The sequence below is a fragment of the Capricornis sumatraensis genome, chromosome 8, assembly GCF_032405125.1.
Source record: "Capricornis sumatraensis isolate serow.1 chromosome 8, serow.2, whole genome shotgun sequence".
Taxonomy (NCBI): domain Eukaryota; kingdom Metazoa; phylum Chordata; class Mammalia; order Artiodactyla; family Bovidae; genus Capricornis; species Capricornis sumatraensis.
In genome coordinates, this window is record NC_091076.1 from 6017537 (window position 1) to 6045525 (window position 27989).

The 27989-nt window shown below is 54.3% G+C and overlaps 1 protein-coding gene across 2 annotated transcripts; it reads right to left on the reverse strand.

Annotated features, from left to right (window-relative positions):
- Positions 1 to 18615: 18615 nt before the first annotated feature.
- On the reverse strand, positions 18616 to 27949 carry RHOD (ras homolog family member D). Of its 2 annotated transcripts, XM_068978789.1 has the most exons (5): positions 27803 to 27949; positions 23094 to 23181; positions 22155 to 22264; positions 19622 to 19756; positions 18616 to 19126 (listed from the first exon to the last, which is right to left on the reverse strand). In XM_068978789.1, exons 1-5 carry the CDS (start codon positions 27932 to 27934, stop codon positions 18959 to 18961), a joined length of 633 nt encoding a protein of 210 aa, XP_068834890.1. In that variant the 5' UTR covers positions 27935 to 27949; the 3' UTR covers positions 18616 to 18958. The 2 variants fall into 2 exon arrangements, with proteins under 2 accessions (XP_068834890.1, XP_068834891.1); XM_068978790.1 differs by lacking the exons at positions 22155 to 22264; positions 23094 to 23181.
- Between the last annotated feature and the right edge of the window lie 40 nt (positions 27950 to 27989).

The following is a 27989-nucleotide window of genomic DNA, read 5'->3' on the forward strand; positions in this document are numbered from 1 at the left end:
AAACTCCTGGTGAGGAGGTGTGACATTTACTCTGCTTTGGAGACTGAGGGACAAGCACTTGGTCTTACCTAAGGTCACACGGCTTGAACAGACAGAACTAGGGTTTGAACCCAGATGACAGGGTTCCCGGGCCCATGTTCCCCAGGCCAGCCTCCCCAGAAGGATGTACCAACCAGGTGGCACAGTGGTAGACTCTGCCTGCCAGTGCGGGAGACATGGGTTCAATCCCTGGGTCAGGAAGTTCTCCTGGAGAAGAGAATGGCAACCCACTCCAGTATTCTTGCCTGGGAAATCCCATAGACAGAGGAGACTGGCGGGCTACAGTCCATGGGGTTGCAAAGAGTCGGACACGACTTAGCAACTAACACAACACTTTCCAGAAGGATTATTTAAACATACAACCAGGGCTTCCCTCGTGGTCCAGTGGCTGAGAGTCCAGACTCAATGCAGGGGGCCTGGGTGCTGTCTCTGGTCAGGGAACTAGATCCCACGGGCTGCAACTGAAGAAAGATCTCACATCCCTCAACTAAAGGTTCTATGTGTTTCAAGCCAGTGCAGCGAAAAAAATGAAAAACATAAGTGAGCATGCTCCTGCTCTGTTAACACACAGATGGCTGAGTGTGTGGTGAAGGACAAGTGAGGTAAAATGAAGTTCTCAGAGGGCAGGTGGCTGCTTCGATGGCTACAGGGCGATGATCAGGCATGGGTGGAGTGTAGGGCATTGTGAGGAGCGTTCCCTGGGTGCCAGGCACGGCTATAGGCTGGGGGATGAGACATGTCACGTGATGTGACTGAGGAGGCCAACGGGGGGGTAATCGTCACACCCCCAGCATGCACGAAGTTTGCAAAGACCAAGGAAGGCCCTGCCTGGCCTCTCTCTTAAACAGAACCACAGACAAGTGGAGGAGATCAAAAAGGCCACAACAAATGCCAGAAGGAGGTGACAGCTGCCACACAGGGTGTGACAGCAGCCTGGGAGGGGAGGAGGACTCGGGAAGCAGGAGGGCAGTGTGGTCTGAGTCCTCCTCCGGAAAAGCAGGCCCTGCTCCCTGTCCTCCCCCGCCATATACCCGCTCCGTCCTGCCTACCAGCTTCCGTCCACCCAGCATGCAGGCTAAAGGCACCTGCCCCCTCCAGGCCCAGTAACCACAGTTGCCTGCCACCCACCCACTCCGTGCAAGTTTCAGCAGGTTGCAGTTGACACACAGGCACTACAGCTAGCAGCTGGAAAACGACCCCATGCCCCACCACCCAGAAGTCCACTGTCCTCTGATCAATGCTGTGCATAGGGATGTCAAGTTTCAGGCAAGGGGCCAGCAGCAGCGTGCTCTCAGGGGCCCAGCTGGGGCCTCAAAGCTCATAGTTTTGTGACAAGTCTGAAGACACCAATCCCTGGGATGAAGCCCTGAGCCTTCGCAGCTTAGCTGTGCCTGGGGTGACGCTGTGGCTCTGTGGGTGCTGAGGTGACGCACCCACAAAGCTGAGCCTGGTGGGGTGATCTTCTGGAGCTACTTCCAACTGCCCAGCTCAAGCTTACTTTCCTCTTGAGGTTCTCCAGGGTAGGCATGAGGCAATGCTGCTAAACTGAAGTTCTGCTTCCTTCTGAGAGAAAGAGCGAGAGCTCAGCCAGGGGACCAAGGTAACTTGAGCTCCTGTAGCAATTGTGGTGGGATGGACGGTGGGTTTGCAGGGGCTGCAGCCACAGGCCAGCAGCAGAATGGGGCCTCTGCTGTGAGAAGCTGCTCCCTGCCTAGGACATGCGACCCTCTGCAGTGGCCCCTGCACCTGGGGGACTGGAGCGGAAGCCGTCTCTAAGGGAGGGGAGGAAGGAGGTAGGGCAATGGGGCAGGCTTGTCTGCGAGTCTCAGGCAGCTTATGTGACTGGAGCAGACGCCCCAAAGGGGGTTCAGGGAGTGCCCTTTGGTCCAGTGGTTAAAAATCCAACTTCCAAGGCAGGGGACGCAGGTTCGATCTCTGGTCAGGGAGCTGAGATCCCACATGCCGCGGGGCAACAAACCTGCACCCTGGAACTAAGCCTGTGTGCTCTGGAGCCCACACGCTGCAACTAGAGAGAAGCCAGAGCACCGCAACAAAAGATCCCGCAAGCCGCAACAAAGACCTGATGCCACCAAATCCATATGTGTATCGTCGTCATTGTTCAGTCGCTAAGTCGTGTCTGACTCTTGTCATCCCATGGACTGCAGCAAGCCAGCCAGGCTCCTCTGTCCTTCACTATCTCCTGGAGCTTGCTCAAACTGATGGCCACTGAGTCGCTGGTGCTTTCTAACCATCTCATCCTCTGCTGCCCCCTTCTCCTGTTGCCTTCCATCTTTCCCAGCAACGGGGGTTGTTTCCCATGAGTCAGCTCTTCGCATCAGGTGAACAAAGTAATGGAGCTTCAGCTTCAGCATCAGTTAAAGATATATTTATATATATATATATACATATATTTAAATTAGTCAAAGTAGACGCCTGGATAAATCCTCAGAGTTGGCTGCTGCTGCTTTGTTGCTCAGTCGTGTCCGACTCTTAGTGACCCCATGGACTGTAGCCTGCCAGGCTCCTCTGTCCATGGAATTGTCCAGGCAAGAATACTGGAGTGGGTTAGCCATTTCCTTCTCCAGGGGATCTTCCCCACCCAGAGATCAAACCTGAGTCTCCTGCATTGCAGGCAGATTCTTTACCTGGAATTGCTGGATACTCTATTACCAATGCCAGGGCAGGGGGCCCATATTCTTTCAGCTGAGAGCCCCTAAAGACTACCCATCAGGGCCTGAGCAAACCCCCCCTCCAACCGAGATGGCAAAATGGCGAGGGCATGTCCCAGAGGCTTGGTGACACCTCTGGGGTCTCCCTCAGTACAAACAATATTTGTTGAATGCCTGTGGACTGTCTAAAGCCCGAACTGCTCTACTTTCAGGCAAGACAGATAAGATGGGTGTAATTCACACATACTTGTGAAATTCAAGTTTCCAGCTGCAGCAGAGACGCAGATGAACCCGCAAGAGACCTCCTGAAGTTTAAACAAACAGACACTGGCTTCAGACAGTGGAGAGGTAAACAGCCCCTGATGGGTCTGCTCACACCTTCTCACTCTCACTGCTCAGGTCTGCCAGAGCCCAAGTTCCCTTGGCCCAGGAGTGAGGGTCAGTCAGTTATCCAAACAGTTTGGAATCACATCTAAGCCCTTGGTCCCAGTGAACTCAGTTCGGAGCCCCGGGGCGCGGCCCCACCCATGGGCTGACAGCCTGCCTGAGTGACGCTGGTTTTTGAGGGCCCAGGGCACCAGTTCACTCCTCCCAGGGTCTCTGGGTGTCCAGCAGAGCTGTTCCCAAGGCCTCTTCCAGCTCACCGGCCCCTCTTCACACCCCATAGCTGGCCTCCTCAGCAGAAAGGATTATGCAGGTATCAAAGGCCTGCCAGGGCAGGGCACAAACTGCAGAGCTCCTGTCAGGGAGGCCAGGGCCTCTGCTGGGGATGAGACAATAAGACACAGCTGTCCACTGGCCAGAAGCGGCCCTGATCCCCTGACCACCTGGCCACAACCTCCCTATTTGTTGTTCAGTCACTAAATTGTGTCCAACTCTTTGTGACCCCATGGACTGCAGCACACCAGGCTTCCCTGTCCTTCACTATATCCCAGAGTTTCCTAAAACTCATGTCAATTGAGTCAGTGATGCCATCCAACCATCTATCCTTTGCCACTCCCTTCTCATACCTTCAATCTTTCCCAGCATCAGGGTCTTTTCTAATGAATTGGCTCTTCGCATCAGGTGGCCAAAGTATTAGAGCTTCAGCTTCAAGCATCAGTTCTACCAATGAATATTCAGGGTTGATTTCCTTTAGGATTGACTGGTTAGGTCTCCTTGCAGTCCAAGGTGCTCTCAAGAGTCTTCTCCAGAACCACAATTAGCTTCCTTCTGCCTCTGGCCAAAATCCTATCTAGACCAGCCTTACGGGGCAGTGGTCTCTGGCCATCTGTGCATGAGGCTGGGCCCTGGCATGGGGCATTGTGGTGGAGGTGAGAGAAGAAATTCAGGCAAAGACGAGTAGGACGGGAGAACCCTGGAGAATTTCTGCAGCTGGGCTGAGGACCGAGCGGGGCGATGCGAGAGCTGTGGGTGGGATGGCGCTGTTGCGGCACGCGGGGTTTTCACTGTAGCAAGTGCGCTTCTCTCCAGCTGTGGCGAGCAGGCTCCAGAGCGTCGGGGCTCAGTAGTTGTGCCACTTCGGCCCAGTTGCCCCATGGCATGAGGAATCTTAGTTCCCCAACCACTGATTGAACCGCGTCACTTGCATTGGAAGGTGGATTCTTAACCACTGGACCATCAGGGATGTCCTGGACTAATTTTTAAATAACCTTTTTATTTTAGAAACTGTATGTTAACAAAGAATAAGATCATAGAGAGAATTTCATTTATGCTTGCATCCTGTTTTCCCCCGTTAGCACCTTATATTTTTCTGTACATATGAGGTGCATTTGTTACATTTGTTCATCAGTAATGAACCAACACTGATACATTAGCAGATTTCCTTAGTTTTACCTGATATCTAATACCTAATATAGGAGAAGGCAATGGCACCCAACTCCAGTACTCTTGCCTGGAAAATCCCATGATCGGAGGAGCCTGGTGGGCTGCAGTCCATGAGGTCACTAAGAGTCCGACACGACTGAGCGACTTCACTTTCACTTTTCACTTTCCTGCATTGGAGAAGGAAATGGCAACCCACTCCAGTGTTCTTGCCTGGAGAATCCCAGGGACGGGGGAGCCTGGTGGGCTGCTGTCTATGGGGTCGCACAGAGTTGGACACGACTGAAGCAATTTAGCAGCAGCAGCAATACCTAATATATCAGTTTTTATCTTTTCTTTTTATCTTTTCTATCCCAGGGTCTCATCCAGGACACCACACGTTTGGCTTGTTTTTTTTTTTTTGGCCACGCTGTGCACTTTGCAGTTTATGGGACCTTAGTTCCCCGACCAGGGACCGAACCTGGGTCCTTGGCAGTAAAAGTGCGGAGACCTAACCACTGGACTGCCAGGGAATTCTTGGTTTTCCTATCTCCTTGGGCTCCTCTGTGCTGCAGTTTCTCAGAGTTTCCTCATTTTTGATGACCTTGGCAGTTTTGAGAACGACCTCTCAGCTTCTGAAATATCTGTCCACTGGGGTTTTTTCTCATGATTAGGTTAGGGAAGGAAGATCATGGAGGCAAAGTGCTTTGATTAATTTTTGTTATAAAAATAAAATTATTTCCCAAATTGTTCATTCTCTCTCCCCTCCCTCCCTTCCTTCCCTCCTTCCTTCCTTTCCTTTTTTTCCGTGGTGCATCTGCTTTGTGGGGCCCCGTCCCCCTCCCCGCCCCACCCCCGAGTGCTTCCTCTGTTGGGCAGTGAGCCCTGAACTTGGCAGCAGAGCTCAGATGTTGAGAGGCGGGGCCTCAATGGGACCGGAGAGCCCCAGGAAGGCTGCTGGGGGCAGAAAGGGGGTTGGTGTGTTGCAGCGGTTGAGATCATGGAATTCCTGGAGATTTGAATCCCAAGGAGCTTTGCATTTCTCACTTCTCTGTTAAGAGTACCCTTGAAAAGTGAAAGTGAAGTTTGCTCAGTCCTGTCTGACTCTGCAACCTCTGTCCATGGAATTCTCCAGTCTGGAATACTGCAGTGGGTAGCCATTCCCTTCTCCAGGGATCTTCCAAACCCAGGGATCGAACACAGCGCTACTGCATTGCAGGCAAATTCTTTATCATCTGAGCCACCAGGGAAGCCCAAATACAGAATTCTTTAGGCAAGAATACTGGAGCGGGTTGTCATTCCCTTCTCCAGGGGATCTTCCCAACCCAGGGATCGAACCCAGGGCTCCCACATTGCAGACAAATTCTTTACTCTCTGAGCCATTAGGGTTGTTGGGAGCACTGGGAGCTGGTAGAGAGTGGTCCCCCCAAAGGGGGTGCTCAAGGTGAGCCCTAAACAGTCCTGGGTGACTGGAGTGGTGGGAGACATGGAGCGGAACTCCCACTCCCAAAGACCCCGCAGTAGCTGGTGTTAAGTGATGCGGCAAGCTCAGCTTCTCTGTGCACCCGTGCTGAATCAAATCTCAGGGACAGGGTTTTGGGTGAAGTAGAAAAGGATAACTTTATTGCATTGCCAGGCAAAGGGGGACATGGTGGGCTCATGCCCCTTAAACTAAATGTCCCCACTTGGGGAAGATAGTAACAAGTTTTATAGAAATTGTTCTAAGAGGGTGTGATCAGCTACACTCTTCTGATGGGTTGGTGGTGAGGTCAGCAGGAGTCTGCATTATCCATCTTCAGATCCAACTGGTCGAGGGTCTACATCCTTGTGGGCAGTTAGTTCAGTTGCTCAGTCACGTCCGACTCTTTGGAACCCCATGGACAGCAGCACGCCAGGCTTCCCTGTCATTTACCAACTCCCGGAGCTTGCTCAAACTCATGTCCATTGAATCAGTGATGCCATCCAACCATCTCATCCTCTGTCATCCCCTTCTCCTCCTGCCTTCAATCCTTCCCAGCATCAGGGTCTTTTCCAATGAGTCAGTTCTTCGCATCAGGTGGCCAAAGTATTGGAGCTTTAGTTTGAGCATCAGTCCTTCCAATGAATATTCAGGACTGATTTTCTTTAGGATTGACAGGTTGTATCTCCCTGCAGTCCAAGGGACTCTCAAGGGTCTTCTCTAACACCACAGTTCAAAACCATCAGTTCTTTGGCACTCAGCTTTCTTTATGGTCCAACTCTCAAATCCATACATGATTACTGAGAAAAACATAGCTTTGACTAGATGGACTTTGTCAGCAAAGTAATGTCTCTGCTTTTTAATATGCTGTCTAGGTTGATTATAGCTTTTCTTCCAAGGAACAAGCGTCTTTTAATTTCATGGCTGCAGTCACCATCTGCAGTGATTTTGGAGCCCAAGAAAATGAAGTCTTTCACTATTTCCATTGTTTCCCCATCTATTTGCCATGAAGTGATGGGACCGGATGCCGTGATCTTCATTTTTTAAATGTTGAGTTTTAAGCCAGCTTTTTCGCTTTCCTCTTTCACTTTCATCAAGAGGCTTTTTAGTTCCTCTTCCCTTCCTGCCTTAAGGGTGGAGTCATCTACATACTTGTGGGCAGTATACCATCATTAATCGTTAACTTCTCCCATCCCTTCTTGACCTTTTGGCTAAGATCAAGTGTAGTATGAGGGCTTCCCAGGTGGCACAGTGGTGAAGAATCCGCCTGCCAATGCAGGAGATGCAAGAAATGCAGGTTTGATCCCTGGGTTGGGATGATTCCCCTGGAGTGGGGAATGGGAACCTACTTCATTATTCTTGCCTGAAAAATTTCAAGGACAGAAGAGCCTTGTGGGCTACAGTCCTTGGGGTTGATAAGACTTGAATTTGACTGAGCACACACATACCTGGAGGGGGTTTCAGTATCTGCAAAACAGCTCAAAGACATTGTTGTGTGTATCCTTTGATGGGGAAACAAGATCTTACCCCAAGGCTGCTCTTGACTGTTTCTCCCCCGCTCCCATTCCCTCCCTTCGCTGATTAACAACTGCTTGAATCTGCCCATCAGAACTCAGGGAAGGTCATGGAGGCTGAATGAAGGGTGTTCCCTATAATCAAAGACATGGGGGACACCGGAAGGTCCTGTGCCCAGGAGCCCCACAGGGCCCTCCACGGTATCATAACCTCTGCAGCAGAGCTGTCCTCTGGGCTGGCTCTGGCCTGCAAGATGCCAATAATGACGTCACCCTTCACACCCACTGGGCTCTCATCTGCTGGACACTCACTAGGTTGGGAGTTATGACCTCTTCCAACCTGTGAGCCAGCAATGGCATTACCATTGCCCCTTCACAGAAGAGGAAGCCCAGGCACCACCTATTCAGTTAGTCACTGCTTGCTGATCTTGATCTGACAATGAATTAATGTATCTGAAACCAAGAGTGTCATAGAAGAATCCAGAAAGAGTTCGTTTACTGATTCCTGGATCCCCTTTAACAATTCTGAATAAAAACCTTGCTAGCACTTTGATGGAACAGAGCTTCAGTTTGAGGAGTCACCCCAGTCCTTCAGGAAGACCTGTGTCCTGTTGGCACTGTGTGACCTTGGGCAGGTGTCCTAACTTCTCTTCCTTATTAGCACACTGGGGTGTGTGCATGGGTGTGTGGGGAGTGGTTCAGAGCCCTTGATTGATTAACTGTTGTTCAGTCGATCAGTCATGTCCAACTCTTTGTGACCCCATGGACTGCAGCACGCCAGGCTTCCCTGTCCTTCACCACCTCTTTGAGCTTGCTCAAACTCATGTCCATTGAGCCAGTGATGCCATCCAACCATCTCATCCTCTGTCTTCCCCTTCTCCTCCTGCCTTCAATCTTTCCTAGCATCAGGGTATTTTCTAATGAGTTGGCTCTTGGCCGCATCAGGTGGCCAAAGTATTGGAGCTTCAGTTTCAGTATCAGTCCTTCCAATGAATATTCAGGACTGATTTCCTTTAGGATTGACTGGTTTGATCTCCTTGCTGTCCAAGGGACTCTCAAGAGTCTTCTCCAACACCACAGTTCAAAAGCATCAATTTTTCAGCCCTCAGCCTTTTTTACGGTCCAACTCTCACATCCATACATGACTACTGGAAAAGCTATGGTTTTGACTATACAGACTTTGATTGGCAAAATGATGTCTCTGTTTTTTAATATGCTGTCTAGGTTTGTCATAGCTTTTCTTGCAAGGAGCAAATGTTTAATTATGTGGCTGCAGTCACTGTTCGCAGTGATTTTGGAGCCCAAGAAAATTAAATCTGTCACTGCTTCCATTTCTTCCCCTTCTATTTGCTGTGAAGTGATGGAACTGGATGGCATGATCTTAGTTTTCTGACTTTTGAGTTTTAAGCCAGCTTGTTCACACTCCTCTTTCACTTTCATCAAGAGGCTCTTTGGTTCCTCTTCACTTTCTGCCTTTAGAGTGGTAGCATCTGCTTATCTGAGGTTGTTGATATTTTTCCCCGAAATCTTGATTCCAGCTTGTGATTCATCCAGCTTGGCATTTTGCATGGTGTACCCTGCATATAAGTTAAATAAGCAGGGTGACAATATACAGCCTTGATGTACTCATTTCCCAGTTTTGAACCAGTCTTTCACATGACTTAGCACCTTCAGCTAGGAGGAGGTCAGGAAGAAGATAGTCAGCAACTGCACTGTCTTTCCTCAGCACTGTCCCACCCCCCTCACAGGGTCTGGGTCTCCTTTTGGGCTGGTTCTCCAGCAGGAAGGACCTCAGGGTCCTCTGGATCCTCCCCTTCCCTCCTCCTCCGGCCAGCCCCCCAGCCTGGTTCTGACTGCAGCAGTGGGGAGGGTGCGCCCCCACCTACTGACTCACAGCACCTTACTTTCTGGCAGCATTCCCTTGCGGTACCTTGACATTCTTAAGGATTTTTAAAATATATTTATTGATTGATTTGGTTGCTCTGGGTCTTGGTTGCAGAACGCCAGATCTTCCATCTTCATTTCAGCATGAGGGATCTACTTCTCTGACCAGAAGATCAAACCTGGTCTCCCTGCTTTGGGAGTGTGGAGTCTTAGTCACTGTACCAACAGGGAAGTCCTAACATTCTTAGTATTTTAATTATCTCTGAACTATAAATTCTGGGTTGGGATCAGGGGTGAGGAGGGCAGAGAGGAGACCTCTCAGTTCCAAGCCACCTCCCCAGGGGTATCACAGAAGAGATTAAATGAGGCTGGGTTACGTGTCCCCATGTTGCTTCGATCTCACTCCAGCCCATGCACTCAACTATAATCCTGTGAGTAGGATTGGGATTTGAATCTTAGGTTCTGACCCTAAAACCATGAGACTCCAGACAGCATCACTTTAATTCTAATTCTGCTCAGACTGGCCAAGTGCTCAAGTCACATGGCCTGTCTGAGCTTATCTTTTCTTCACTGAAATGTTAGGATCCGCCCTGCTTGGTGGGAGCGGTATGTCCTGAGGCAGGAGCAGATGAAAAGGTAGCTCTCCGCACCTTGCCTGTCCTGCGGACCAGCCTCCTGGAGCTGGGGACGTCCCCTCTCCTTGAGCCCTGCTGCCCTCTGCTGGTCGACGTCCAGCTGCCTGGCCGGTGCCCAAGGGGTGGTCAGGAGCCAGGGCTGGGAGTTCCCGTTCTATCCTGCCCCGTGTCCAAGTCCCCAGCTCTGCCACTCACTGCTGTGGGTCCCTCTCTCCAACTTCCTGAAACTGTTTCCTCAGCTGCAAAGCGTGGGCTTGGAAGTGCTGACCGGGGGAGGACGTGCAGTATGTCACGTACAGTATCTGGCCAGACAGGACTCTGTGATGCTGATCTGGTGGGCAGACAGGAGCAGGAGTTCCAGAACAACGGTGTGGCAGAGGCGCGGGTGCAAGAGGTGAGCTCTAGTGTCTTTCTCTCGTTAATGCCCCACCCCCACCCTGGAATCCCCAGCTCCCTTCCTGTTTATCTGAATGGCAGGAGCAGGCTGCTTGGCGAACTTGAGACCCTCCCCTCCCCTGCTGCTTGTGTCCACACTAGAGCTCCCCTATCCCTCTCACTCCCTCACCCTCCTCTTGGTGTGCAATGGCTGAAACAGGGCTGCACGTGTTAGACAACCAATATTTCCTAATACAGAAAAGCTATGACAAACCCAGACAGCGTATTCAAAAGCAGAGACATCCGTTTGCTGACAAAGGTCCATACAGTCAAAACTATGGTTTTTCCAGTAACGTATGGATGTGAGAGTTGGACCATATGGAAGGCTGAGCGCCAAAGAATTGATGCTTTAGTATTGTGGTGCTAGAGAAGACTCTTGAGAGTCCCTTGGACAACAAGGAGATCAAACCAGTCAATCCTAAAGGAAATCAGCCCTGAATATTCATTGGAAGGACTGAAGCTCCAGTACTTTGGGCACCTGATGTGAAGAGCTGACTCATTGGAGAAGACCGTGATGCTGGGAAAGATTGAGGGCAGGAGAAAGGGGTGGCAGAGGATGAGATGGTTGGATGGATGGCATCACAGACTACTCAATAGACATAAGTTCGAGCCAACTCTGTGAGATAGTGAAGGACAGGGAAACCTGGTGTGCCGCAGTCGCAAAGAGAGGAGCATGACTTTGCAACTGAACAACGACAATCCAACACATGGACTGTGTGCCCTGCCCTCAGTCCTGGACCAGGCTCAGTGTCCCCTCAGCAAACATGAGCCGGGGAGGAAATTCTAACCCACCTTCGTGGCTCCCCTCCGAGTGTCCAGCCTGCCCTGCCGAGAGCCATCTGCCGCGTACACCACGTCCACTCCCCTCTGAGGCTGCCCGTCCTTGGCATTGGGATCCCTCTCAGGCCTGGGATCACATTGAGAAGAGGGGACAGACACCCATCTAACACTTCCATGCTTGCCCCTGCTTTACAGCCTCTGCAACAGTGTTGTATAGCAAATGACCCCCATGCGTGCGTGCTAAGTCGCTTCAGTTGCGTCCGACTCTTCACTACATCATGGATGGTAGCCCACCAGGCTCCTCTGTCCGTGGCGGGGGGGGGGGGGTCCTTTCTTTCTCCAGGGTATCTTCCCAACCCAGGGGCTGAACCTATGTCTGTCGTGTCTCCTGCACTGGCAGGCAGATTCTTTACCACGAGTGCCACCAAGCCCTCTAGTTAGCAGTTAACACTGACTACTGAGTGGGTAGGCAGCAGCTGTATTAACATCCACCTCCCGGAGGGAGGTCCTCCTCCTCTGCCCTCCTCTGTTGTTCAATTGTCCAGTCGTGTCTGACTCTTTGTGACCCCATGGACTGCAGATGCCCGGTGTCCCTGTCCTTCGCTATCTCCCGGAGTTTGCATAAACTCCTTTTACAGATAAGGAAGCTGACACAGAGAGAGCCCTGGTGACTTCTCCAAGGTCACAGAACTGGTAAATAGCAGAATCAGAATTGGAAACCAGGGAAATCCCTGGCTTTCCACAATCTGACTTATCTGATTTATCAGAAGCATGGAGCTTAGAGATCAAGCCCAGGAATGTAGGGTGGGTGATCAGTTCTTCCACTCTGCTTTGGATCTCTCTGCCCTTCTGTCTGGTCTCAGGCTCTTTTGGAGCCCTAGCTAGTGGCTTTGGGGTGACTCCCGGGGAACTGTGAGTTTTTGATCCTCCAAAGGAGGGGCCCCCAAGAGCAGGAAGCAGGAGAGAGCAAAGAGGGTGGCCTGAAGTGGCTGATCTGCCAGCCACCAACCCCCTCCCACGCCCAGATGTGGGGCCCCGGGGGCATCTTGTGGGGGAGCGGAGAGTACAGCTACGTGACTCAGAGACAGTGTGCCCCACCCTCCCTGCCCGAGGATGCCAGGGAGTGGCCCATCCTGGGGAATACGACTTGGGGTCCCCACCCCTTCCCCTCACCTTCCTGGCAGACACCCCCAAGGCTGGGCGGAGGCAGGGTAGAAAAATGAAGACACTTGGTTGTCTGTGGCTCCTGGCCCCAGCTGGCCTCCGGGCTGCGCCTTCCCCAGGCTCCCACTCGTCTGGCCGCGCCCACCCTGCCAAGCAGGTTGGGAGGAATTGAAAGCCCGGCTTGATGGGTGAGGAGGAGAAAGAGGCGGATAACCCACAACAACAACCCTGGCTCCAGGGATGCCCCGCACCCTGCCCCACCCCGGGACCCCTGGGATGGCTGGCAGGCTGAAGCTAGAAACCTGCCCCCCAGTGGTTCCCACCTCTGGCAGCCACGCAGGCATCTCGGGCCGAGGGTGAGGCCTGCATTCTTCCCTTGCTCTCAGCATCCCCACCCTCCCCGTGGTCCACCTTCCCAGCAGCCACAGCTTCCCAGCCCAGAAGTCCCCCGGCCTTGACTTGTGGTGGCTTGTTCCTCGTGTCTGGGTGTCTGCAGCTGCCCAGCTGGGTTCTGCTCCCGCCTCCACCCTCCCGGGCACCTTGCCTGGTCCCGCCACCAACTGTGGGATCCTAAGGCATCCAATCCGGCCTCTCCCACTGCACGGGGAACGAAGACCCAGTTCCTTCACCCAGGGGCTCACACACAGACAACACATGCTCTGGTGTGCAGGCGGGTTTGCTTGAGTGCGGTCAAGTGGGAGCCAGGAAGCCAGCAGGTCGACCAGTGCTGCAGAAGGTGGCCTCTGAGCTGGACTCTGAAGGATCTGGGGGTAGACTGGGGCTTGGAACAAGCAGTGACCGGGAAGAAGGGCGGGCCAAGGTGGGGAGAGCGCTCCAGCAGGAGACTTTGAGGCTGGGCCAGCTATCAGGTATCGGGGTGCAGCTGGAGCGTCAGGTGTGCTAGGAGTAAGGTGGGGAGGGTCGGCTTCGGTCGGGTGCAAGAGACCTCCCACGTCCCCACCTGGGAAGTTAGACCTCCTCTGGGCAGGGGGCTGCAGAAGGCTCAAGTGACTAGATCCGTGCTTTGGAAGGTGTCTGGTGGTGAGGAGGATGAAGGAGGCTGAGAGCCTGGAGGCTGGGAGATGGGAGAGGTCCAGGCAGGAGCAGCTGAGGTCCCGAAGTGGGGCATTGCTTCGCGGCATCCGTCCATTCGTTCATCATAGATTTCTTCAGTGCTTCCTCTATGTGAGGCGCTGGTGTTTGTTTTTAATTTTTTTTGAAGTTTCTTGGCTGTCACTGGGTCTTTGTTGCCGCGGGAGGGCTTCTTGGGGCTTTCTCAGCAGGGTGCAGGCTTAGTTGCAGGCTTAGGATCTTGAGCGCTTCCCAGGTGGTGCTAGTGGTAAAGAACCTGTCTGCCAAGGGAGGAGACAAGAGACGCGGGTGGGGAAGATCCTTGGGTGGGGAAGATCCCCTGGAGGAGGGCATGGCAACCCACTCCAATATTTGCGCCTGGAGAATCCCCATGGGCAGAGGAGCCTGGTGGGCTTACAGTCCATGGGGTTGAAGAGATTTGGACATGACTGAAGTGACTGAGCAACTGAACTGAACTGAAGTGACTTAGTTCAGTTCAGTTCAGTTCAGTCACTCAGTCGTGTCCAACTCTTTGCGACCCCATGAATCACAGCACGCCAGACCTCCCAGTCCATCACCAACTCCTGGGGTTCACTCAGACTCACGGCCATTGAGTCAGTGATGCCATCCAGCCATCTCATCCTCTGTCGTCCCCTTCTCCTGCCCCCAGTCCCTCCCAGCTTCAGAGTCTTTTCCAATGAGTCAACTCTTTGCATGAGGTGGCCAAAGTACTGGAGTTTCAGCTTTAGCATCATTCCTTCCAAAGAAATCCCAGGGCTGATCTCCTTCAGAATGGACTGGTTGGATCTCCTTGCAGTCCAAGGGACTCTCAAGAGTCTTCTCCAACACCACAGTTCAAACGCATCAATTCTTCGGTGCTCAGCCTGCTTCACAGTCCAACTCTCACATCCATACATGACTACTGGAAAAACCATAGCCTTGACTAGACGGACCTTAGTCAGCAAAGTAATGTCTCTGTTTTTCAATGTGCTATCTAGGTTGGTCATAACTTTTCTTCCAAGGAGTAAGCATCTTTTAATTTCATGGCTGCAGTCACCATCTGCAGTGATTTTGGAGCCCCCCAAAATAAAGTCTGACACTGTTTCCACTGTTTCCCCATCTATTTCCCATGAAGTGATGGGACCAGATGCCATGATCTTCATATTCTGAATGTTGAGCTTTAAGCCAACTTTTTCACTCTTCACTTTCACTTTCATCAAGAGGCCTTTTAGTTCCTCTTCACTTTCTGCCATAAGGGTGGTGTCATCTGCATATCTGAGGTTATTGATATTTCTCCCATGAATCAAGGCAAATTGGAAGTGGTCAAACAAGAGATGGCAAGAGTGAACGTCGACATTCTAGGAATCAGCGAATTAAAATGGACTGGAGTGGGTGAATTTAACTCAGATGACCATTATATCTACTACTGTGGGCAGGAATCCCTAGAAGAAATGGTCAACAAAAGAGTCCAAAATGCAGTACTTGGATGCAATCTCAAAAACGACAGAATGATCTCTGTTTGTCTCCAAGGCAAACCATTCAATATCACAGTAATCCAAGTCTATGCCCCAACCAGTAACACTGAAGAAGCTGAAGTTGAACGGTTCTATGAAGACCTACAAGACCTTTTAAAACTAACACCCAAAAAAGATGTCCTTTTCATTATAGAGGACTGGAATGCAAAAGTAGGAAGTCAAGAAAGACTGGAGTAACAGGCAAATTTGGCCTTGGAATGCGGAATGAAGCAGGGCAAAGGCTAATAGAGTTTTGACAAGAAAATGCACTGGTCATAGTGAACACCCTCTTCCAACAACACAAGAGAAGACTCTACACATGGACATCACCAGATGGTCAACACCAAAATCAGATTGATTGTATTCTTTACAGCCAAAGATGGAGAAGCAACTTAACACACACACAAACACGTGGGATCTTAGTTCAGTGACCAGGGATGGAACCCAGGTCCCCTGCACTGGAAGGTGGATTCTTAACCACCTGACCACCGGGAAAATCTCCTTGTGAGGCATCATTTGAGGCACTGTGTTGTGCTTAGTCGTTCAGTCGTGTCCAACTCTTTGCAACGCCATGGACTGTAACCCACCAGGCTCCTCTGTCCATGGGGTTCTCCAGGCAAGAATACTGGAGTGGGTTGCCATGCCCTCCTCCAGGGGATCTTCCCAACCCAGGGATTGAGCCCAGGTCTCCTGCATTGCAGGTAGATTCGGTACCACCTGAGTCACCAGGGAAGCCCATTGGAGGCACTGAGGATCCCAACAAATCCAGCCTGTGCTCTCAAGGAGCTGGCAATTCAGTGAGAGACCCGATCGCATCAAACAGTGACAAGCTCTCCAAGAACACATGGGAGAGCACCCCAGGGTAGGGGGCTGGGGTCTGGCTGGAGAGAAGTGGGTGTATGAGCTCTGGACTAAACTGCTCCCCAGCAGGGACCCTCCTCCCCAGTGGCCCCATCAGACCAGGTACACGCCCGTTCCCCCCCAACAGGCTGGGCACGTGCCCGCTCCCCCCTCTTCTCAGGCTGGGCACGTGCCCACTCCCCACTCTGTGTGGTGTGGCCCCAGGGGCCCTTCCCCTGCCTCTGCACACCTGTGGCTCTCCCACTGCCCTGACCCCATTCTGCTTCCGCTCTGCCTACGGAAAGCAGTTCTTCCCAGACCTTGGCCTCCCGGCCCATGTCCTGGGCAAAGTACAGCAATGGTCTGAACTGAACTTCAGTCCTCTTCTGGCCATGTGACCATTTTCTTCAGGAAACCTCAGTGTTTGAAGGCCTTCCACTGATTGGATGAGGCCCACACAGGTTATGCAAAGTAATCTATTTCACTCAAAATCTACTAATTGAAAAGTAATCACATGGAATAAATACCTTCACAGCTTCTCGACTGGCATTTGACCCCAAAACGGAGCCTTGTTAACCTCATCAAGTGGACATTAAAAATTTTTTTTTCTGGGTGCACTGAGCAACATGCGAGATCTTCATCCCCTAACAAGGGGTCACAGCTGGGACCACAGCAGTGAAAGTGCCAAGTCCTAACCACTGGACTGCCAGGGAAGTCCCAACATTGATTATTTAAAACATTTTTAAAAATTTATTAGGTTTTGACTGTGTTGGGTGTTCGTTGTTGCTCAGAGTGAATCTCTACACTAGTTGTGGCATGAGGGGTCCATTCTCCTGACCAGAGATTGAACCCAGGCCCCTGCGTTGTGAGCTCTGAGTCTTATCCACTGGGCCACCAAGGACGTCCCAACAAGGCAGAATCTATTCTTCTTATTTATCAGGTGAGAAGGTTGACTCTCCAGGACCAAGCCCATCAGTCCATCACCTTTGTGTTAATACTCTCAGCCTCTTTGTCCTGAGTCTCTTGTCTGCCTTGTAAAACTCCACACAGCATCTGATGGACTCTCAAGGGACCACGAGGCACTCATTGCCGTCATGCTCCCTAGGCAGTCTCTCTTTCCAGGGAAGTGCCTTCTCTCTCGGTAGCTTCCCAACCACCCCTGCATGCTGGTGTTAAGATCCCATCCTCCGTGGCATTGCACACAGACTTGGCTTTAAGTTCACAAACTGTGGGTTCCCTGTTACACCCGTAGTTCTTGTCATGGTGTTGGGTAGCTCATAGAGCTCACTGGACACCAGGCTGTTGAAGGCATAGATGTTGGAGCCTCTGGTTATCCCAGGGAGGGCGCTTGATCCAGACGTCTTGTTCAGTGTCTTGCCCTCCCGTAAAGAACATACTGGGCAGCCCCGCTCTACTCCACGCAATCCAGTCCATGGGTCCCGTGTTCCTCCTTTATTCCTGGCATGTGCTAGGCATCTGACAAGCATTTTGCCACTTCACCTTCACAGCAACCCTCTAGGGTGGGCAGGATGATCTCTGGTTGCCAGATGGAATTGTTAAGGCTGTAGAAGTTCACGCTCATGAAGTCACCTGGCTCTGGAAAACGATGGGACTAGGATTCGAACCCAGATCTGCGACTGACTCCAGAGATGGAGCACTCTGCCTGTCCGCAATGCCAAGGGGCCAAGCCACATCCCCAGCAAAGGGACGAGGGAGACAGACAGCCTTCTTCAGGGATGCCCAGGTCTGGTGCAAGAACTCAGTGTGACAAGCTTCTTTGCAAAATAACTATCAAGGGTTCCAGGGGCTCACATTTCAGCAAATTAGAAATGTGTGAGCTGGGCTTAGCTCACTGGGTTGGGGAAGGCAGGAAGGGGAGAAGAGAAAGAACATTCTGGGCATGGGGTGGGCTTCGGGGAGGAGCAACCAGGCTAGAAATCTAGGCCAGGAACAGTTGTTTCCCACCCCTGAGCAGCTTATATTAAGACCCTGGAGTGGAGCCTGTAATCCAGGTGGGGTTTTCGGAGCAGATCCCTAACATCGCTTCCCCTGTCTCAGCTCAGCTCTGTAACCTGAGCCAGGAGCCCTCACCTGGAGGAAGCAGTCCCACCTCTGGAGCTGTTTCTAATGAAACCGAGGGGGTGGGTGTTAGGGGCTGGTTCTGTATGGGTGCACCGCACACAATCAGTCTTAGAAGGTCTTCAGAGAAGAGACTGAGGTTTCCCAAGGAAGAAGGAATTCTGCCTCAGGTCAGCAACACAGAAACCCTGCCTGAAATTTCCAGCCTGCTGCCCTTCAGAATTCAGACTCAGGACAGCAACATCGACCTCCAACCTGTTCTAAAGGTTTCGGACTTGTCAGTCCTCAAAATTGTGTTTTTAAGCCGATTCCTTAAAATCACCCTCTGAATATATATCCTATCGGTTCTGTTTCTCTGGAGAACTCTGTACAATATTATAGACTGTACTATGTACATTACACCCATGGAATATTATCTACTGTATTTATCATAAATAAAAGCGATACTTGTGAGCCTTGTGTGAGCACCCTCTGTGTGCCAGGTACCCGCCTCTTTCACAGGCAAGAGGCCCAGGTACCTTGCCCAAGGGTCTGAAAGTGACAGCCTGGTTTGGATCCAGGTGGTTATACTGGACCCAGCGCCTACACAGGGTGTGCTTTTATCCCCCACATGCAACAGTGTGTAAAGGCATTTCAAAGCAAGAGGCCACAGACAAGTGTTATCATCTTAAACTGTTTACCACTGGGACGGGCAGGGTGAAGGAGTGGGTGGGTGGGGTGGGTACAGCCCTAAGAAGAGCCACAAGGTGGCGCCAGGGCACACAGGCCACTCCAGGGTGTGTGGTCCAGGGCTGGGAGATGGGAGCGAGTCAGAGGTCTCCAGGACCAGCCCTCCATAGGACTAGTGAGCCTGGGACACCCTTTCCTCAGGCCTCAGAGGGGTTTCGCTGCAATTCCAGGATCCCAGCCCCAGGGTTGGGGGGGGCTGGCCTCGGGGGTGCCCATCTGTTTGAGGTACAGTTCGGTGGTCACAGCCTGGGGACTGGGTCCAGCCCAGCCAGCTAGGCAGAAGGTCAGCAACCAGCTCCTTCCTGTGCTGCGAGGGCAGTCAGGCGGGGAGGGCCCCAGGCCCTCAGGTCACCACACAAAAGCTCCGGGTGATCCGCCTCCAGAAGTTGCGACCGCGGCTGCTGAGGGCCACCTCGGCTGCCTCCTGGAAGACGGCATGGACGTTCTCCTGGAGCAGAGCCGAGCATTCGAGGTAGGCCACGGCGCCCACGGCCCGCGCCATCTCCTGGCCCTAGCAGAGAGCACAACAGGGCTGCCGTCAGCTGGCCGCTGCTGGGGCCCTCCCGTCCAGCCGCCCCCTCCCCAACCAGGCATGTCCTAGGCGTGCTCTCCTAGGGCGCCCACAGCTCCTGCCCCCTGGCCTGACCAATCACCCTGATGGGTTCATCCAGTTTCCCATCTCAGTTCTCGGCCGGGTCTCTGCCTCTCCAGGTACCAACTAATCACCTTCCCAGCCTGACCCAGGCGTGCCACAGAGAGGGGCCTGCAGACTAAAGAGCTGGGGGGGTCCCCCCGGATGCGAAGTGGGGGGGCAGGACCTGATGTGCACTCCAGTCACTCTCCATCCTCACTGGAAACTTCCAACTCTTGACCACGGCTGCTTCCAAAACACCCCCAACCCTGCTCCACATCCTGTGTGTGCTGAGAGGCTGGGCTGGAGTGGCATCCTCCCAGGGGTGCCCTCTCCTGCCCCCTACCCTACCCTACCCTAGGCTGCGTCTCCTACCCTGTGGTAGGTCACAGGTTCCAACCCGTTTTTCCGCAGCTTCTTCACCAGCGACTTGTCCTTGCGCAGGTCGGTCTTACAGCCCACGACGACGATGGGCACCTCCTTGCAGAAGTGATTCACCTCTGGGTACCACTGCGGGGAGAGGGGTGGCGAGGGCACATGTGGGAGCCATCAGGGGAGTGGGCCGCTGTCCTGAACTCCAGGTAGACTTTGACAGTGATACTTAGCACAGCCAGCTTAGGGAGCATTCTTGGCGGATACTTAGCACAGCCAGCTTAGGGAGTACTCTTGGCGCTAGTGGTCATGCAGTGCCGATGCAGGAGACACGGGTTCAATCCCTAGGTCGGGGAAGATCCCCTGAAGAAGGAACCCACTCCAGTATTCTTGCCTGGAGAATCCCATGGACAGAGGATACCGGCAGGCTACAGTCCATGGGGCTGCAAAGAGTCAGACACGACTGAGCGACTGAGCAAGGGAACTCACTGGCACTAAGAAGACAAGGTACCCCGGGCCAGGCTAAGACTTTACACACAATGAGCACACGAACCCCCTGTCTCTGTGAGGCAAGTTCCATCATCAGTCCCACAGCACAGATGCACTCACTGAGGTGCAGAGAGCCTCTGTAACTTGGCCTTGGTCACAAGACCGGAAGTGTTAGAATTTGAACCCAGAGGTTAGCGCCCAGACCCCTGTCCCCATCTGCTCTAGAATCCTACCTCTGCAAGGTAAGGGGTCCCAGGACCATCTCCCCAGTGGGGCAAAATTTATAAAGAAATAGCGAGGCTCTAAAACTAAAGCAGCTCACGAAATGCTTGCAGCAGCTGTTGACCTGTCGGAGGGGGCACTCCTGTCCTTCCAGCTGCTCTCTGGAATGCGAGGCCTCACGGCTGGGTTATTTCAGTCTGGACTATAACCCAGGAGCCTGGAACCAGCAGCGCATGCTGGCTCAGTTTCAGGGAAAACCGGCATCAAACTGTCTGGCTTCTGGAGGCATATGGGGCCTATGTGGGGTCCCAGCAACCCTCTCATCCACAAAACTGCCCTTGACAAGGGTCTTCTCTCTGACTCTGCTTTGTAAGTCCAACAGGGCATCTCATCAGACCTTGTCCTAGCTAAGCCCTGGCATCAGTGATCATTCCATCCTCCGAAAGCTGGTCGGCACGGTGCCCCAGGGCCCCACACTCCTGGTTGTCCTCAGATCTCCAGGTGACAGCTCCCCGGTGCCCCCCGCCCCCAATCCACAGCTCTTCCCCACCAGCAGCTCCTAAATGGATCTGCCCAGCCCTGTTTCCTCCCAGGAACCACAGACTCAGACTTCTGCCTGCTCCTCCACTGGGAAGTCCAAGGGGCCTCCACTGCCCACCTCCCTGCCCTCAGCCTGCTCCTCCTTGTCTTGGGAAATGGCAAGTCTACCTTCCAGGTACTCTGAGCAAATGTCTCTCTCCCACCCACATCTAATCTGTCTGCAAACCCCAGTGGTTCGGTTCTACCTTCCAGATTCGGTACCCACTCACCTCTCACCATCCCCTCTGCCAGTACCCTGGTCCCAGCCTTGGTGCCTAGAACAGTCCTGGCACATAGAGGTACCTTCCAAATGCATACCAGTCTGCATGGAGAAGACTGGCTCAAGTCCCAGGGTTACCACTTTAATAGATGTGTATCTTGGAGCAAGGGCCCCAATCTGGCAATGATAGTATCTGCTCCATAATTATTTGTTTTTGTTTTTTTCCACTTTTTGGTTATACTGTGGGGCATGCAGGATCTAAGTTCCCCGACCAGGGATTGAACCTGCGCCCTCTGCAGAAGTGCAGAGTGTTCATCACTAGATCACCAGGGAAGTTCCTCCATAACATTTCTAGGTTAGCTGAGTAAATACGTCAGTGCCCAGCACTGTACCTGGCCCGTATTAAGTCCTCAGTAAACACTGCCATCATCGTTGTGGTTATTGTTACTACCACTGTCACTGGTTGTGCTCTGATGGACCCTGGAGCACGCCCTTCACACATGCCTGGAGGCCCTGGAAGCAGGAGCTGCTGGCTGGAACAGAGGAACTCCAGGGACCATGTCCCCAGCACCTGTGAGAAGCCCTGGGGACCTCTACTGTGATCAGTGGATGTCCTGGGCAGCCACTGGGAGCCAGCGGTCACGTTGCGGGAGGCTGACAGTTCCTGTGACCTCGGACAGGCCCGGGCTGGGGAGAAGCAGGGGTCTCTGGGCCGCCCTGCATCCTTAGGCAGGGTCATGGTGGAAAGGCCTCAGCTTTCTGAGCTTGGTATGGGCAGGCAGGAAGTACTGGACTGGGAGTCAGAGGTCTCGTCCAGACCCGACCACCAGATCCCTGTGGGACCTTACATAAGCCGCTCTGGACCTCCGTTCCCCACAGTTATGCCAAACACGTTGGACCACACATCATCCAGGGCCTGCCAGGTTCTGATAGTCAGCTGGGTCCAGGGCAGGGGTGGAGCGGAGTGGCCTGGCTATGGGGCCATGCCTCCCTGTCCATCCCCACCTCCACCCCCCTGCCACCTACCCGGTTAGAGATGTTGTCGAAGCTGTGTGGACTGGTGACGTCAAAGCAGAGGAGCAGGACGCTGGCATCAGGGTAGAACAGGGGCCGCAGGCGGTCATAGTCCACTTGCCCTGGTAGGGTGGGGGACGGTCACTCCCTCTAGATCTCCTGCCCACTGTCAGCACGTCCCCAACATCAGAGAGGTCACCCCAGCCAAGACCAGGGGAGGTGTGAGCTGCGCGGGCGAACTAGACCAGGGCCTAGTTCTATGCCTCGGAGGCCAGCCCGTGAATGATCCCCTTGGGGCCGTGTCCCCCTGGCCGGCCTGTGGGATGTGCCAGCCCCAGCCTGGGTGAGACCACTTGCTGAGAGAGCCCTACTCTGGCAGGAGTAGGGGGTTTCTGAGGCCCCCACTGGGGCTGGGGGGTGGAGCTGGGGGATGAGAAGAAAGAGGCAGGTGGGACCTGGGCCAAGATGTCACAGCCCAACAAGGTAAGGGGGCTGTGGGATTCCCTGAGTTTAGCTTTGAATTCTTTTTTTTTGACCTGTGGGATCTTAGTTCCCTGACCAGGGATAGAACCCAGGCCTCCTGCAGTAGAAGGCAGAGTCGTACCTGCTGGCCTGCCAGGGAAGTCTCCTAGCTTTGAATTCTGATGTAGTTGACTCTGAACCTTCTTGTGGGCAAGGTCAGGAGGCTGGAGGTCAGAAGTTAAGGTCAAACAATCTTATAGGAGCTAAAGCCAGGGTGGAACGCTCAGGAGGCCAGAAACAGTCCGCCTCTTGAGAGCCAAGAGTTCCGCCTCATCTCCAGGACCCTGTTGGCTAGCCTGGGTCAGAGGGCTACAGTGAGGAGGGTTCAGGCTGACAACCATTCCTGGAGACTGTTCGAGCTCCCTGGTTCCGAAGAAAGGGGGCGGGGCCCCTCCCCCCACCCTGCCCCTCCCCCAGCCCTGTGCCCACCTGCTGTGTCCCAGATTTGGAGGTGGACGGGTTTGCCTTTCACCTGCAGATTCACAGCAAGCCGCTCAAACACCGTGGGGGTGTAGCTCTGAGGAAGAAGGGGTTGGGGGTGGTTAAGCAGGCACTCCTGAAGGGCGGTGGTCCTGGCAACCAGGTCAGAGCCCATGAATGCCCACGGCACAGCCCCTTTGGCAGTCAGCAGAGCGGATGGCTTCTGGGAGGGAGCTGGCTGGTGGCGTTGCGGCCACTTTGCAGTTGTATGCCGCCCCCACGCCCCCCGCCCCGAAGCACTGAACCTCCCTGGGTCCCTCCGAGACTGTAGAGTGGGCCCCTGGAGCACCCACCGCAGCATGCTGCTGTAAGGATTCAATGCGGAGCTTCACACGGAGCCCCGAGCCCAGGGCCTGGTACAGACTAACATTCTACAGGTGCCAGGATTGCTATTTTTATCTTTGTCCTCGTCCAGACTGTCCCATTTCCGAGCCTTCCTTCCTGCTGTCCCCGCCTCCGAGATTGACGTTAACCTACGTTTGTTCATTCACTTATTCCTTCATTCGTTCATTCACGACCACCTTCTCTGAGTCTGATTCTGGACATTCAGGAACAAGTAATAAGGACTCACTGCCCACTCTGGGGAACTCCTAGTTTTCGGGCGGGGGTCCCCTCTTTTGCCTCTCAACCTCTCATAATCCAACCAGGATGCTCCCGTTTCTGTCTCTCTTACCTGCCCAGCCCCAGGTGGAGGTCACCTGGCCAGGGGCCCCTCCACCCCAGGCCCACTAAGCCTGAGCTCGCCCCCTCTCCACAAAGGCCGGATGAGTGGGAGCAGGAGGGGCTTTTACACAAGCGCAGGAACAAAGAGGGGAGCTTGTGCAGAGGGGGGCCAAGCAACAGGGGGGGAGGTTTTCATACCACAAGCCCTTTGCACCAAGCGGTACCCTGGGCCCCCGGCCTTTTGGGTAACCAAGTCTTGCCCCCTTGCTCAGGGCTGGGCAATGGGGCCATAGCCCGGGGGACCCTGTTTTTCCCTCTTCCCATGCCAGGTGGGGCCCCCACCTGCCCGTGACTCAGGAGGACTTCAAGGCTGCCTGTGCGCTGGTCCTCTGAGTCAGGGCCTGGCCACTAGAAGGGGTAGTCCCTTAGCAGAGGGTCAGCAACGTCCCTCAAGGGCACTCAGGAAGCGGCGGTGGGGAGGGTGGGGAGAAAGGTGGGTCACAGAGCAGGCAACCAGGCAGGATGAAATCAAGGATGGCGCTGGGGTCAGCCACCCTGGACTCTAGTCACTGGCACTTCCTCTACTCAGACTAGGGCTGCCCCCTCCTTGCCCCTCCTCTCAGGCCTGGTAGGGGACAGTGTGACTTGGTGCCATGGTGGCTATGAGCGCTGGCTTTCGTTTTTTTTTTTTTTTGGCTGTGCCACACAGCATGTAGGATTTTAGTTCCCCAACAAGGGATTGAACCCATGGCTCCTGCGATGGAAGCGCAGAGTCTTAACCACTGGACCACCAGGGAAGTCTAAGGAGCACGGGCTTTGGAATGAGAGGCACCTGGGTTAGGACGGGCTCTGGCACTCACTGTGTGACCCTGGGCCAGCGCCCTCACTGCTTAAAGGAGGTGAGTATCTGTGTGTGATGGTGAAGGCCAGCCGGCAGGCGAGGTCAACACGCACTGCTTAGGAAGCTAGGTGCCAGGGGCAGCATCCACCCCTCCAGGAGGTGCCCCTTCCCCAGCCCTTGCCCAGCCTGTTGCCATGGAGGTACTGACATCTGTTGAGCTCCCAGCCGGGCTGCCCACTGTGGCAGGACCCCTCCTGATCTGAGGCACAGGGCGACCTGCCGTGAAGTTCTCGGGAGACGCACTTCAGGACTCTGCAAGTGTCCATGGAGATAACACCGTCGCCCACATTCTCGAGGGATCTGCTCTGCGAGGCTCTTTACCTGCACCATCTCTGATCCTGGTAACCTTAGAAAGTCGGTACTATCCCCATTTTCTCTTTTTTGGCCTCACTCAGCATGTGGGATCTTAGTTCCTTGACCAGGAATTGAACCTGCATCTCCCGCAGTGACAGCGTGGCGTTCTAACCACTGGACCACCAGGGAAGTTCCCCTCACTGCATTTTCCTGTTGAAGACACTGAGGCCCAGAGAGGGGAAGCGACTGGCCCACGGCAACGTACTAGACAGACGGCTGATGGGGCCAGGTCTCTCAGGCTCCACGGGCCAGGCTGTGACCCTCTTCACCTGTCTCTGCTGAGGTCACCCACTCTAGCCCCTGGCACCAGAGCTGAGCAGGAAAGCCCCATTCACAGAGTGGGACTGGGTTCTCCCCTCTGGAATGTCATCCCGAAGACTCCATGACACCTTTTGTCTTGTTCTTTGAACCCCCCAGGCAGGGTCACTCTCTGCTTGCAGGACCAATAAGCACCTAATCTTATCTGCGCTGTCCTCCTGTAGAAAGACAGGGCTGGGGCCAGCTAGACCAGGGCAGATGACTCATGCTTGGGTCTGACCTCACAGCGCTCACAGACAGACAGATGGACCATTATAGCATGGGAGACACAGCTCCAGGGAGGAGACCTAGGAGTTTCCCGGGGGAAGCATACCCACGAAAGTCCCTGCGGGGGGCCAGAAGAACTCGGCTGGCCCTGGAAGGTCAGCTGGTGTGCCCTGCCCTGCTCCACCCTGACCCTGCTGTGGGGGCCCTAGGCTTCTGGCCCTGTGGTTGTGGTTGTTGCCCCAAGTGTCAGGGGCCGGTGCCCAGCTAGGAGTCCCCCTGCCTTGGGAGCTTTCTCTCTACTCTCCAGCCCTGAACCCAAGGTTGGGCCACAGCCAGACAAGGCTCACTGAAGCCCTCCAGAACCCTGAGGCCCTCCAGATCTCAGCCTGCTCTTTGCTGCAGGCAGGAGGCCTGGCATATGGGACCCCAATTCTCCTAGCTGTTGGCTCCCTGGGCTTGGAGGGCTGTCAGGAGGAGGCATCCAAGGCCAGGACAGGAGGAGGCTGCTCTGGCTTGCAAAGCTCTGGGGGGCTGCGGAGGATGTCCTGGTCACGGCCAGGAAGACCTGGGTTCTAGGCCAGGGCTCTCATGGGCGGGCCCTGTGCCCCGAGGCCAGACTCTTCTCTCTGGCCGCTGTCTTTCCAGCTATAAACTGAAGGGCTTTTCCGCTCTCAGACCTTGTGCTTCCTTAAATGAAGCGTCTCTCTTGTGCCTGGAGGCAGATGGGTCCCCAGGAATGAGGGTCCCCAAAAGGGAGGACCGGTGGCAGGCTGGCCCTGGTGACAGGCATGTGCTCCCTTTCCCTGACCACCCGGAGAGTCCTGCACCCTCCAACACACACTTCGTTCGCATCAGCTGGGAACGCCTATTTCCACAATGCAGCCTCTGCAGCTGGGATGGGTCTCACCCTTGAGGATGTCTCAGAGCCCAGGACAGTGGCCATGAGGTACCCCCACCCCCTCACCCCTATCCAGGCCCCTCTCGCAGGCCCCTTTCCCAGGCCTCAGGTCGCCCAGCTTCTCTGTGGAGCTCCCTGCAACTCTGCCATAATTGTTGGGTTTGGGTTCTCACAGGCAGCATCTGGGGGCCCGGAAACACATCCCTCCCCCCAACTTAAAAAAAAAAAAGTGACTGGCCAAAGGACATGACGTCAGCTCCCAAAACCACAAAGCAAGAGTTGGCTTGATGCTGCCACAGTGGAAAGAAAGGCTGACTCCGTTAGCAGGCCCGGCCTCCCCAGCCTCCCCCATCCAACTCCCACCACCCCCGCGGGTTGGAGGGTGCAGGGATCCACCAGAGGGGGCGGTGGTGCTGCAAGGGGACCCATGGGCTCCAGAGGAACTGGGCTGAGGGGGCGCACAGTGGGTGGGTCTCACCCTGCCCTGCGGCCGACAAATCCACCTGGACAGGTGGTGGGCATGCTGGTGGGGGAAAGACAGTCCACGTGCCCAGGCATCAACGACATGCCAGGTACCACCTGGGGCTGTGTCTTAGCCTTGCGTTAATGCTACCTCACCACCCTTGGGTCTCTCCACCCAGGGAGGTCACATGAGGGATCGGAGGCTCACAGAGGCTGAGCAAGGCATGGTGGGCCCCAGCTGGGGAAGACTGAGGTGCCAATCCAGCCGTCTGATGAGGTTGCTGTGTTCTGACCCTCGAAGGCTGAGCCTACGGGACAGCCATCGTAGGGGCAAAAGCTGGGTGAAGGTGTGATGTCTTCCAAGAAGAATGTTTGCTACTTTTCAATGGGTCCTTCCTGCTGCAGCTCAGCCCCTGACCTGTGTGAACTCACTCATTGCTGGGACCCTGAGAGCTGGGCACCACTGCTATTCCTATTATGCAGTTGAGCAAACAGGCACAGAGAGGGTAAGGGGTCTGCTCGAGGGCACACAGCTGCGAGTCCCGAAGCCAGGATTTGAAACCAGGAGATCTAGCTCCCCCCAGAGTGGTCAGTCCCTCTTAGCCAAGGGGTGCCACCGAGGGCTCTCTTAGGACCCACAACGACCCCAGGCCGCCCAAGTCAGTGCCCCGGGACACCTCCTCGGGGTAGGTGCCGTTCTTGGCACTTTACAGACGATGCCACTGAGTCCTTCACTCCTGGGGACACGGTGAGAGCTGCCTTGGACCCCAGGCTCTGCGGGGAGGCAGGACGGGCGCCCAACCCTCCCTCCTCCCTCCTCGGGGGGGCAGGAGGCGCCGGGGAGGCCTCACTCACCTCGGGGAAGGCCCCCTCCGCGAAGACCATCAGCAGCGACGTCTTCCCGCAGCCGCCGTCGCCCACGAGGACCACCTTGACCGACCGCGCGCCGCCCGGCGCCTCCTCGCCCGAGGCCTGGGCCGCCTTCATCGCGGGGCGCGGAGGGACGGAGGGAGGGAGGCAGGGCCGGGGCGAGCGGAGCGGC

What these genes read in the sequence shown, in the direction of transcription:
- RHOD (XM_068978789.1), bottom strand. Translation starts at nt 27,934, where the DNA reads ATGAAGGCGGCCCAGGCCTCGGGCGAGGAGGCGCCGGGCGGCGCGCGG. An exon ending in CGGAGGGGGCCTTCCCCGAG is followed by an intron (nt 23,182 to 27,802) that starts GTGAGTGAGGCC and finishes CTTCTTCCTCAG; the next exon opens with AGCTACACCCCCACGGTGTT. An exon ending in AACCTGTGACCTACCACAGG is followed by an intron (nt 19,127 to 19,621) that starts GTAGGAGACGCA and finishes GCTCTCTGCTAG; the next exon opens with GGCCAGGAGATGGCGCGGGC.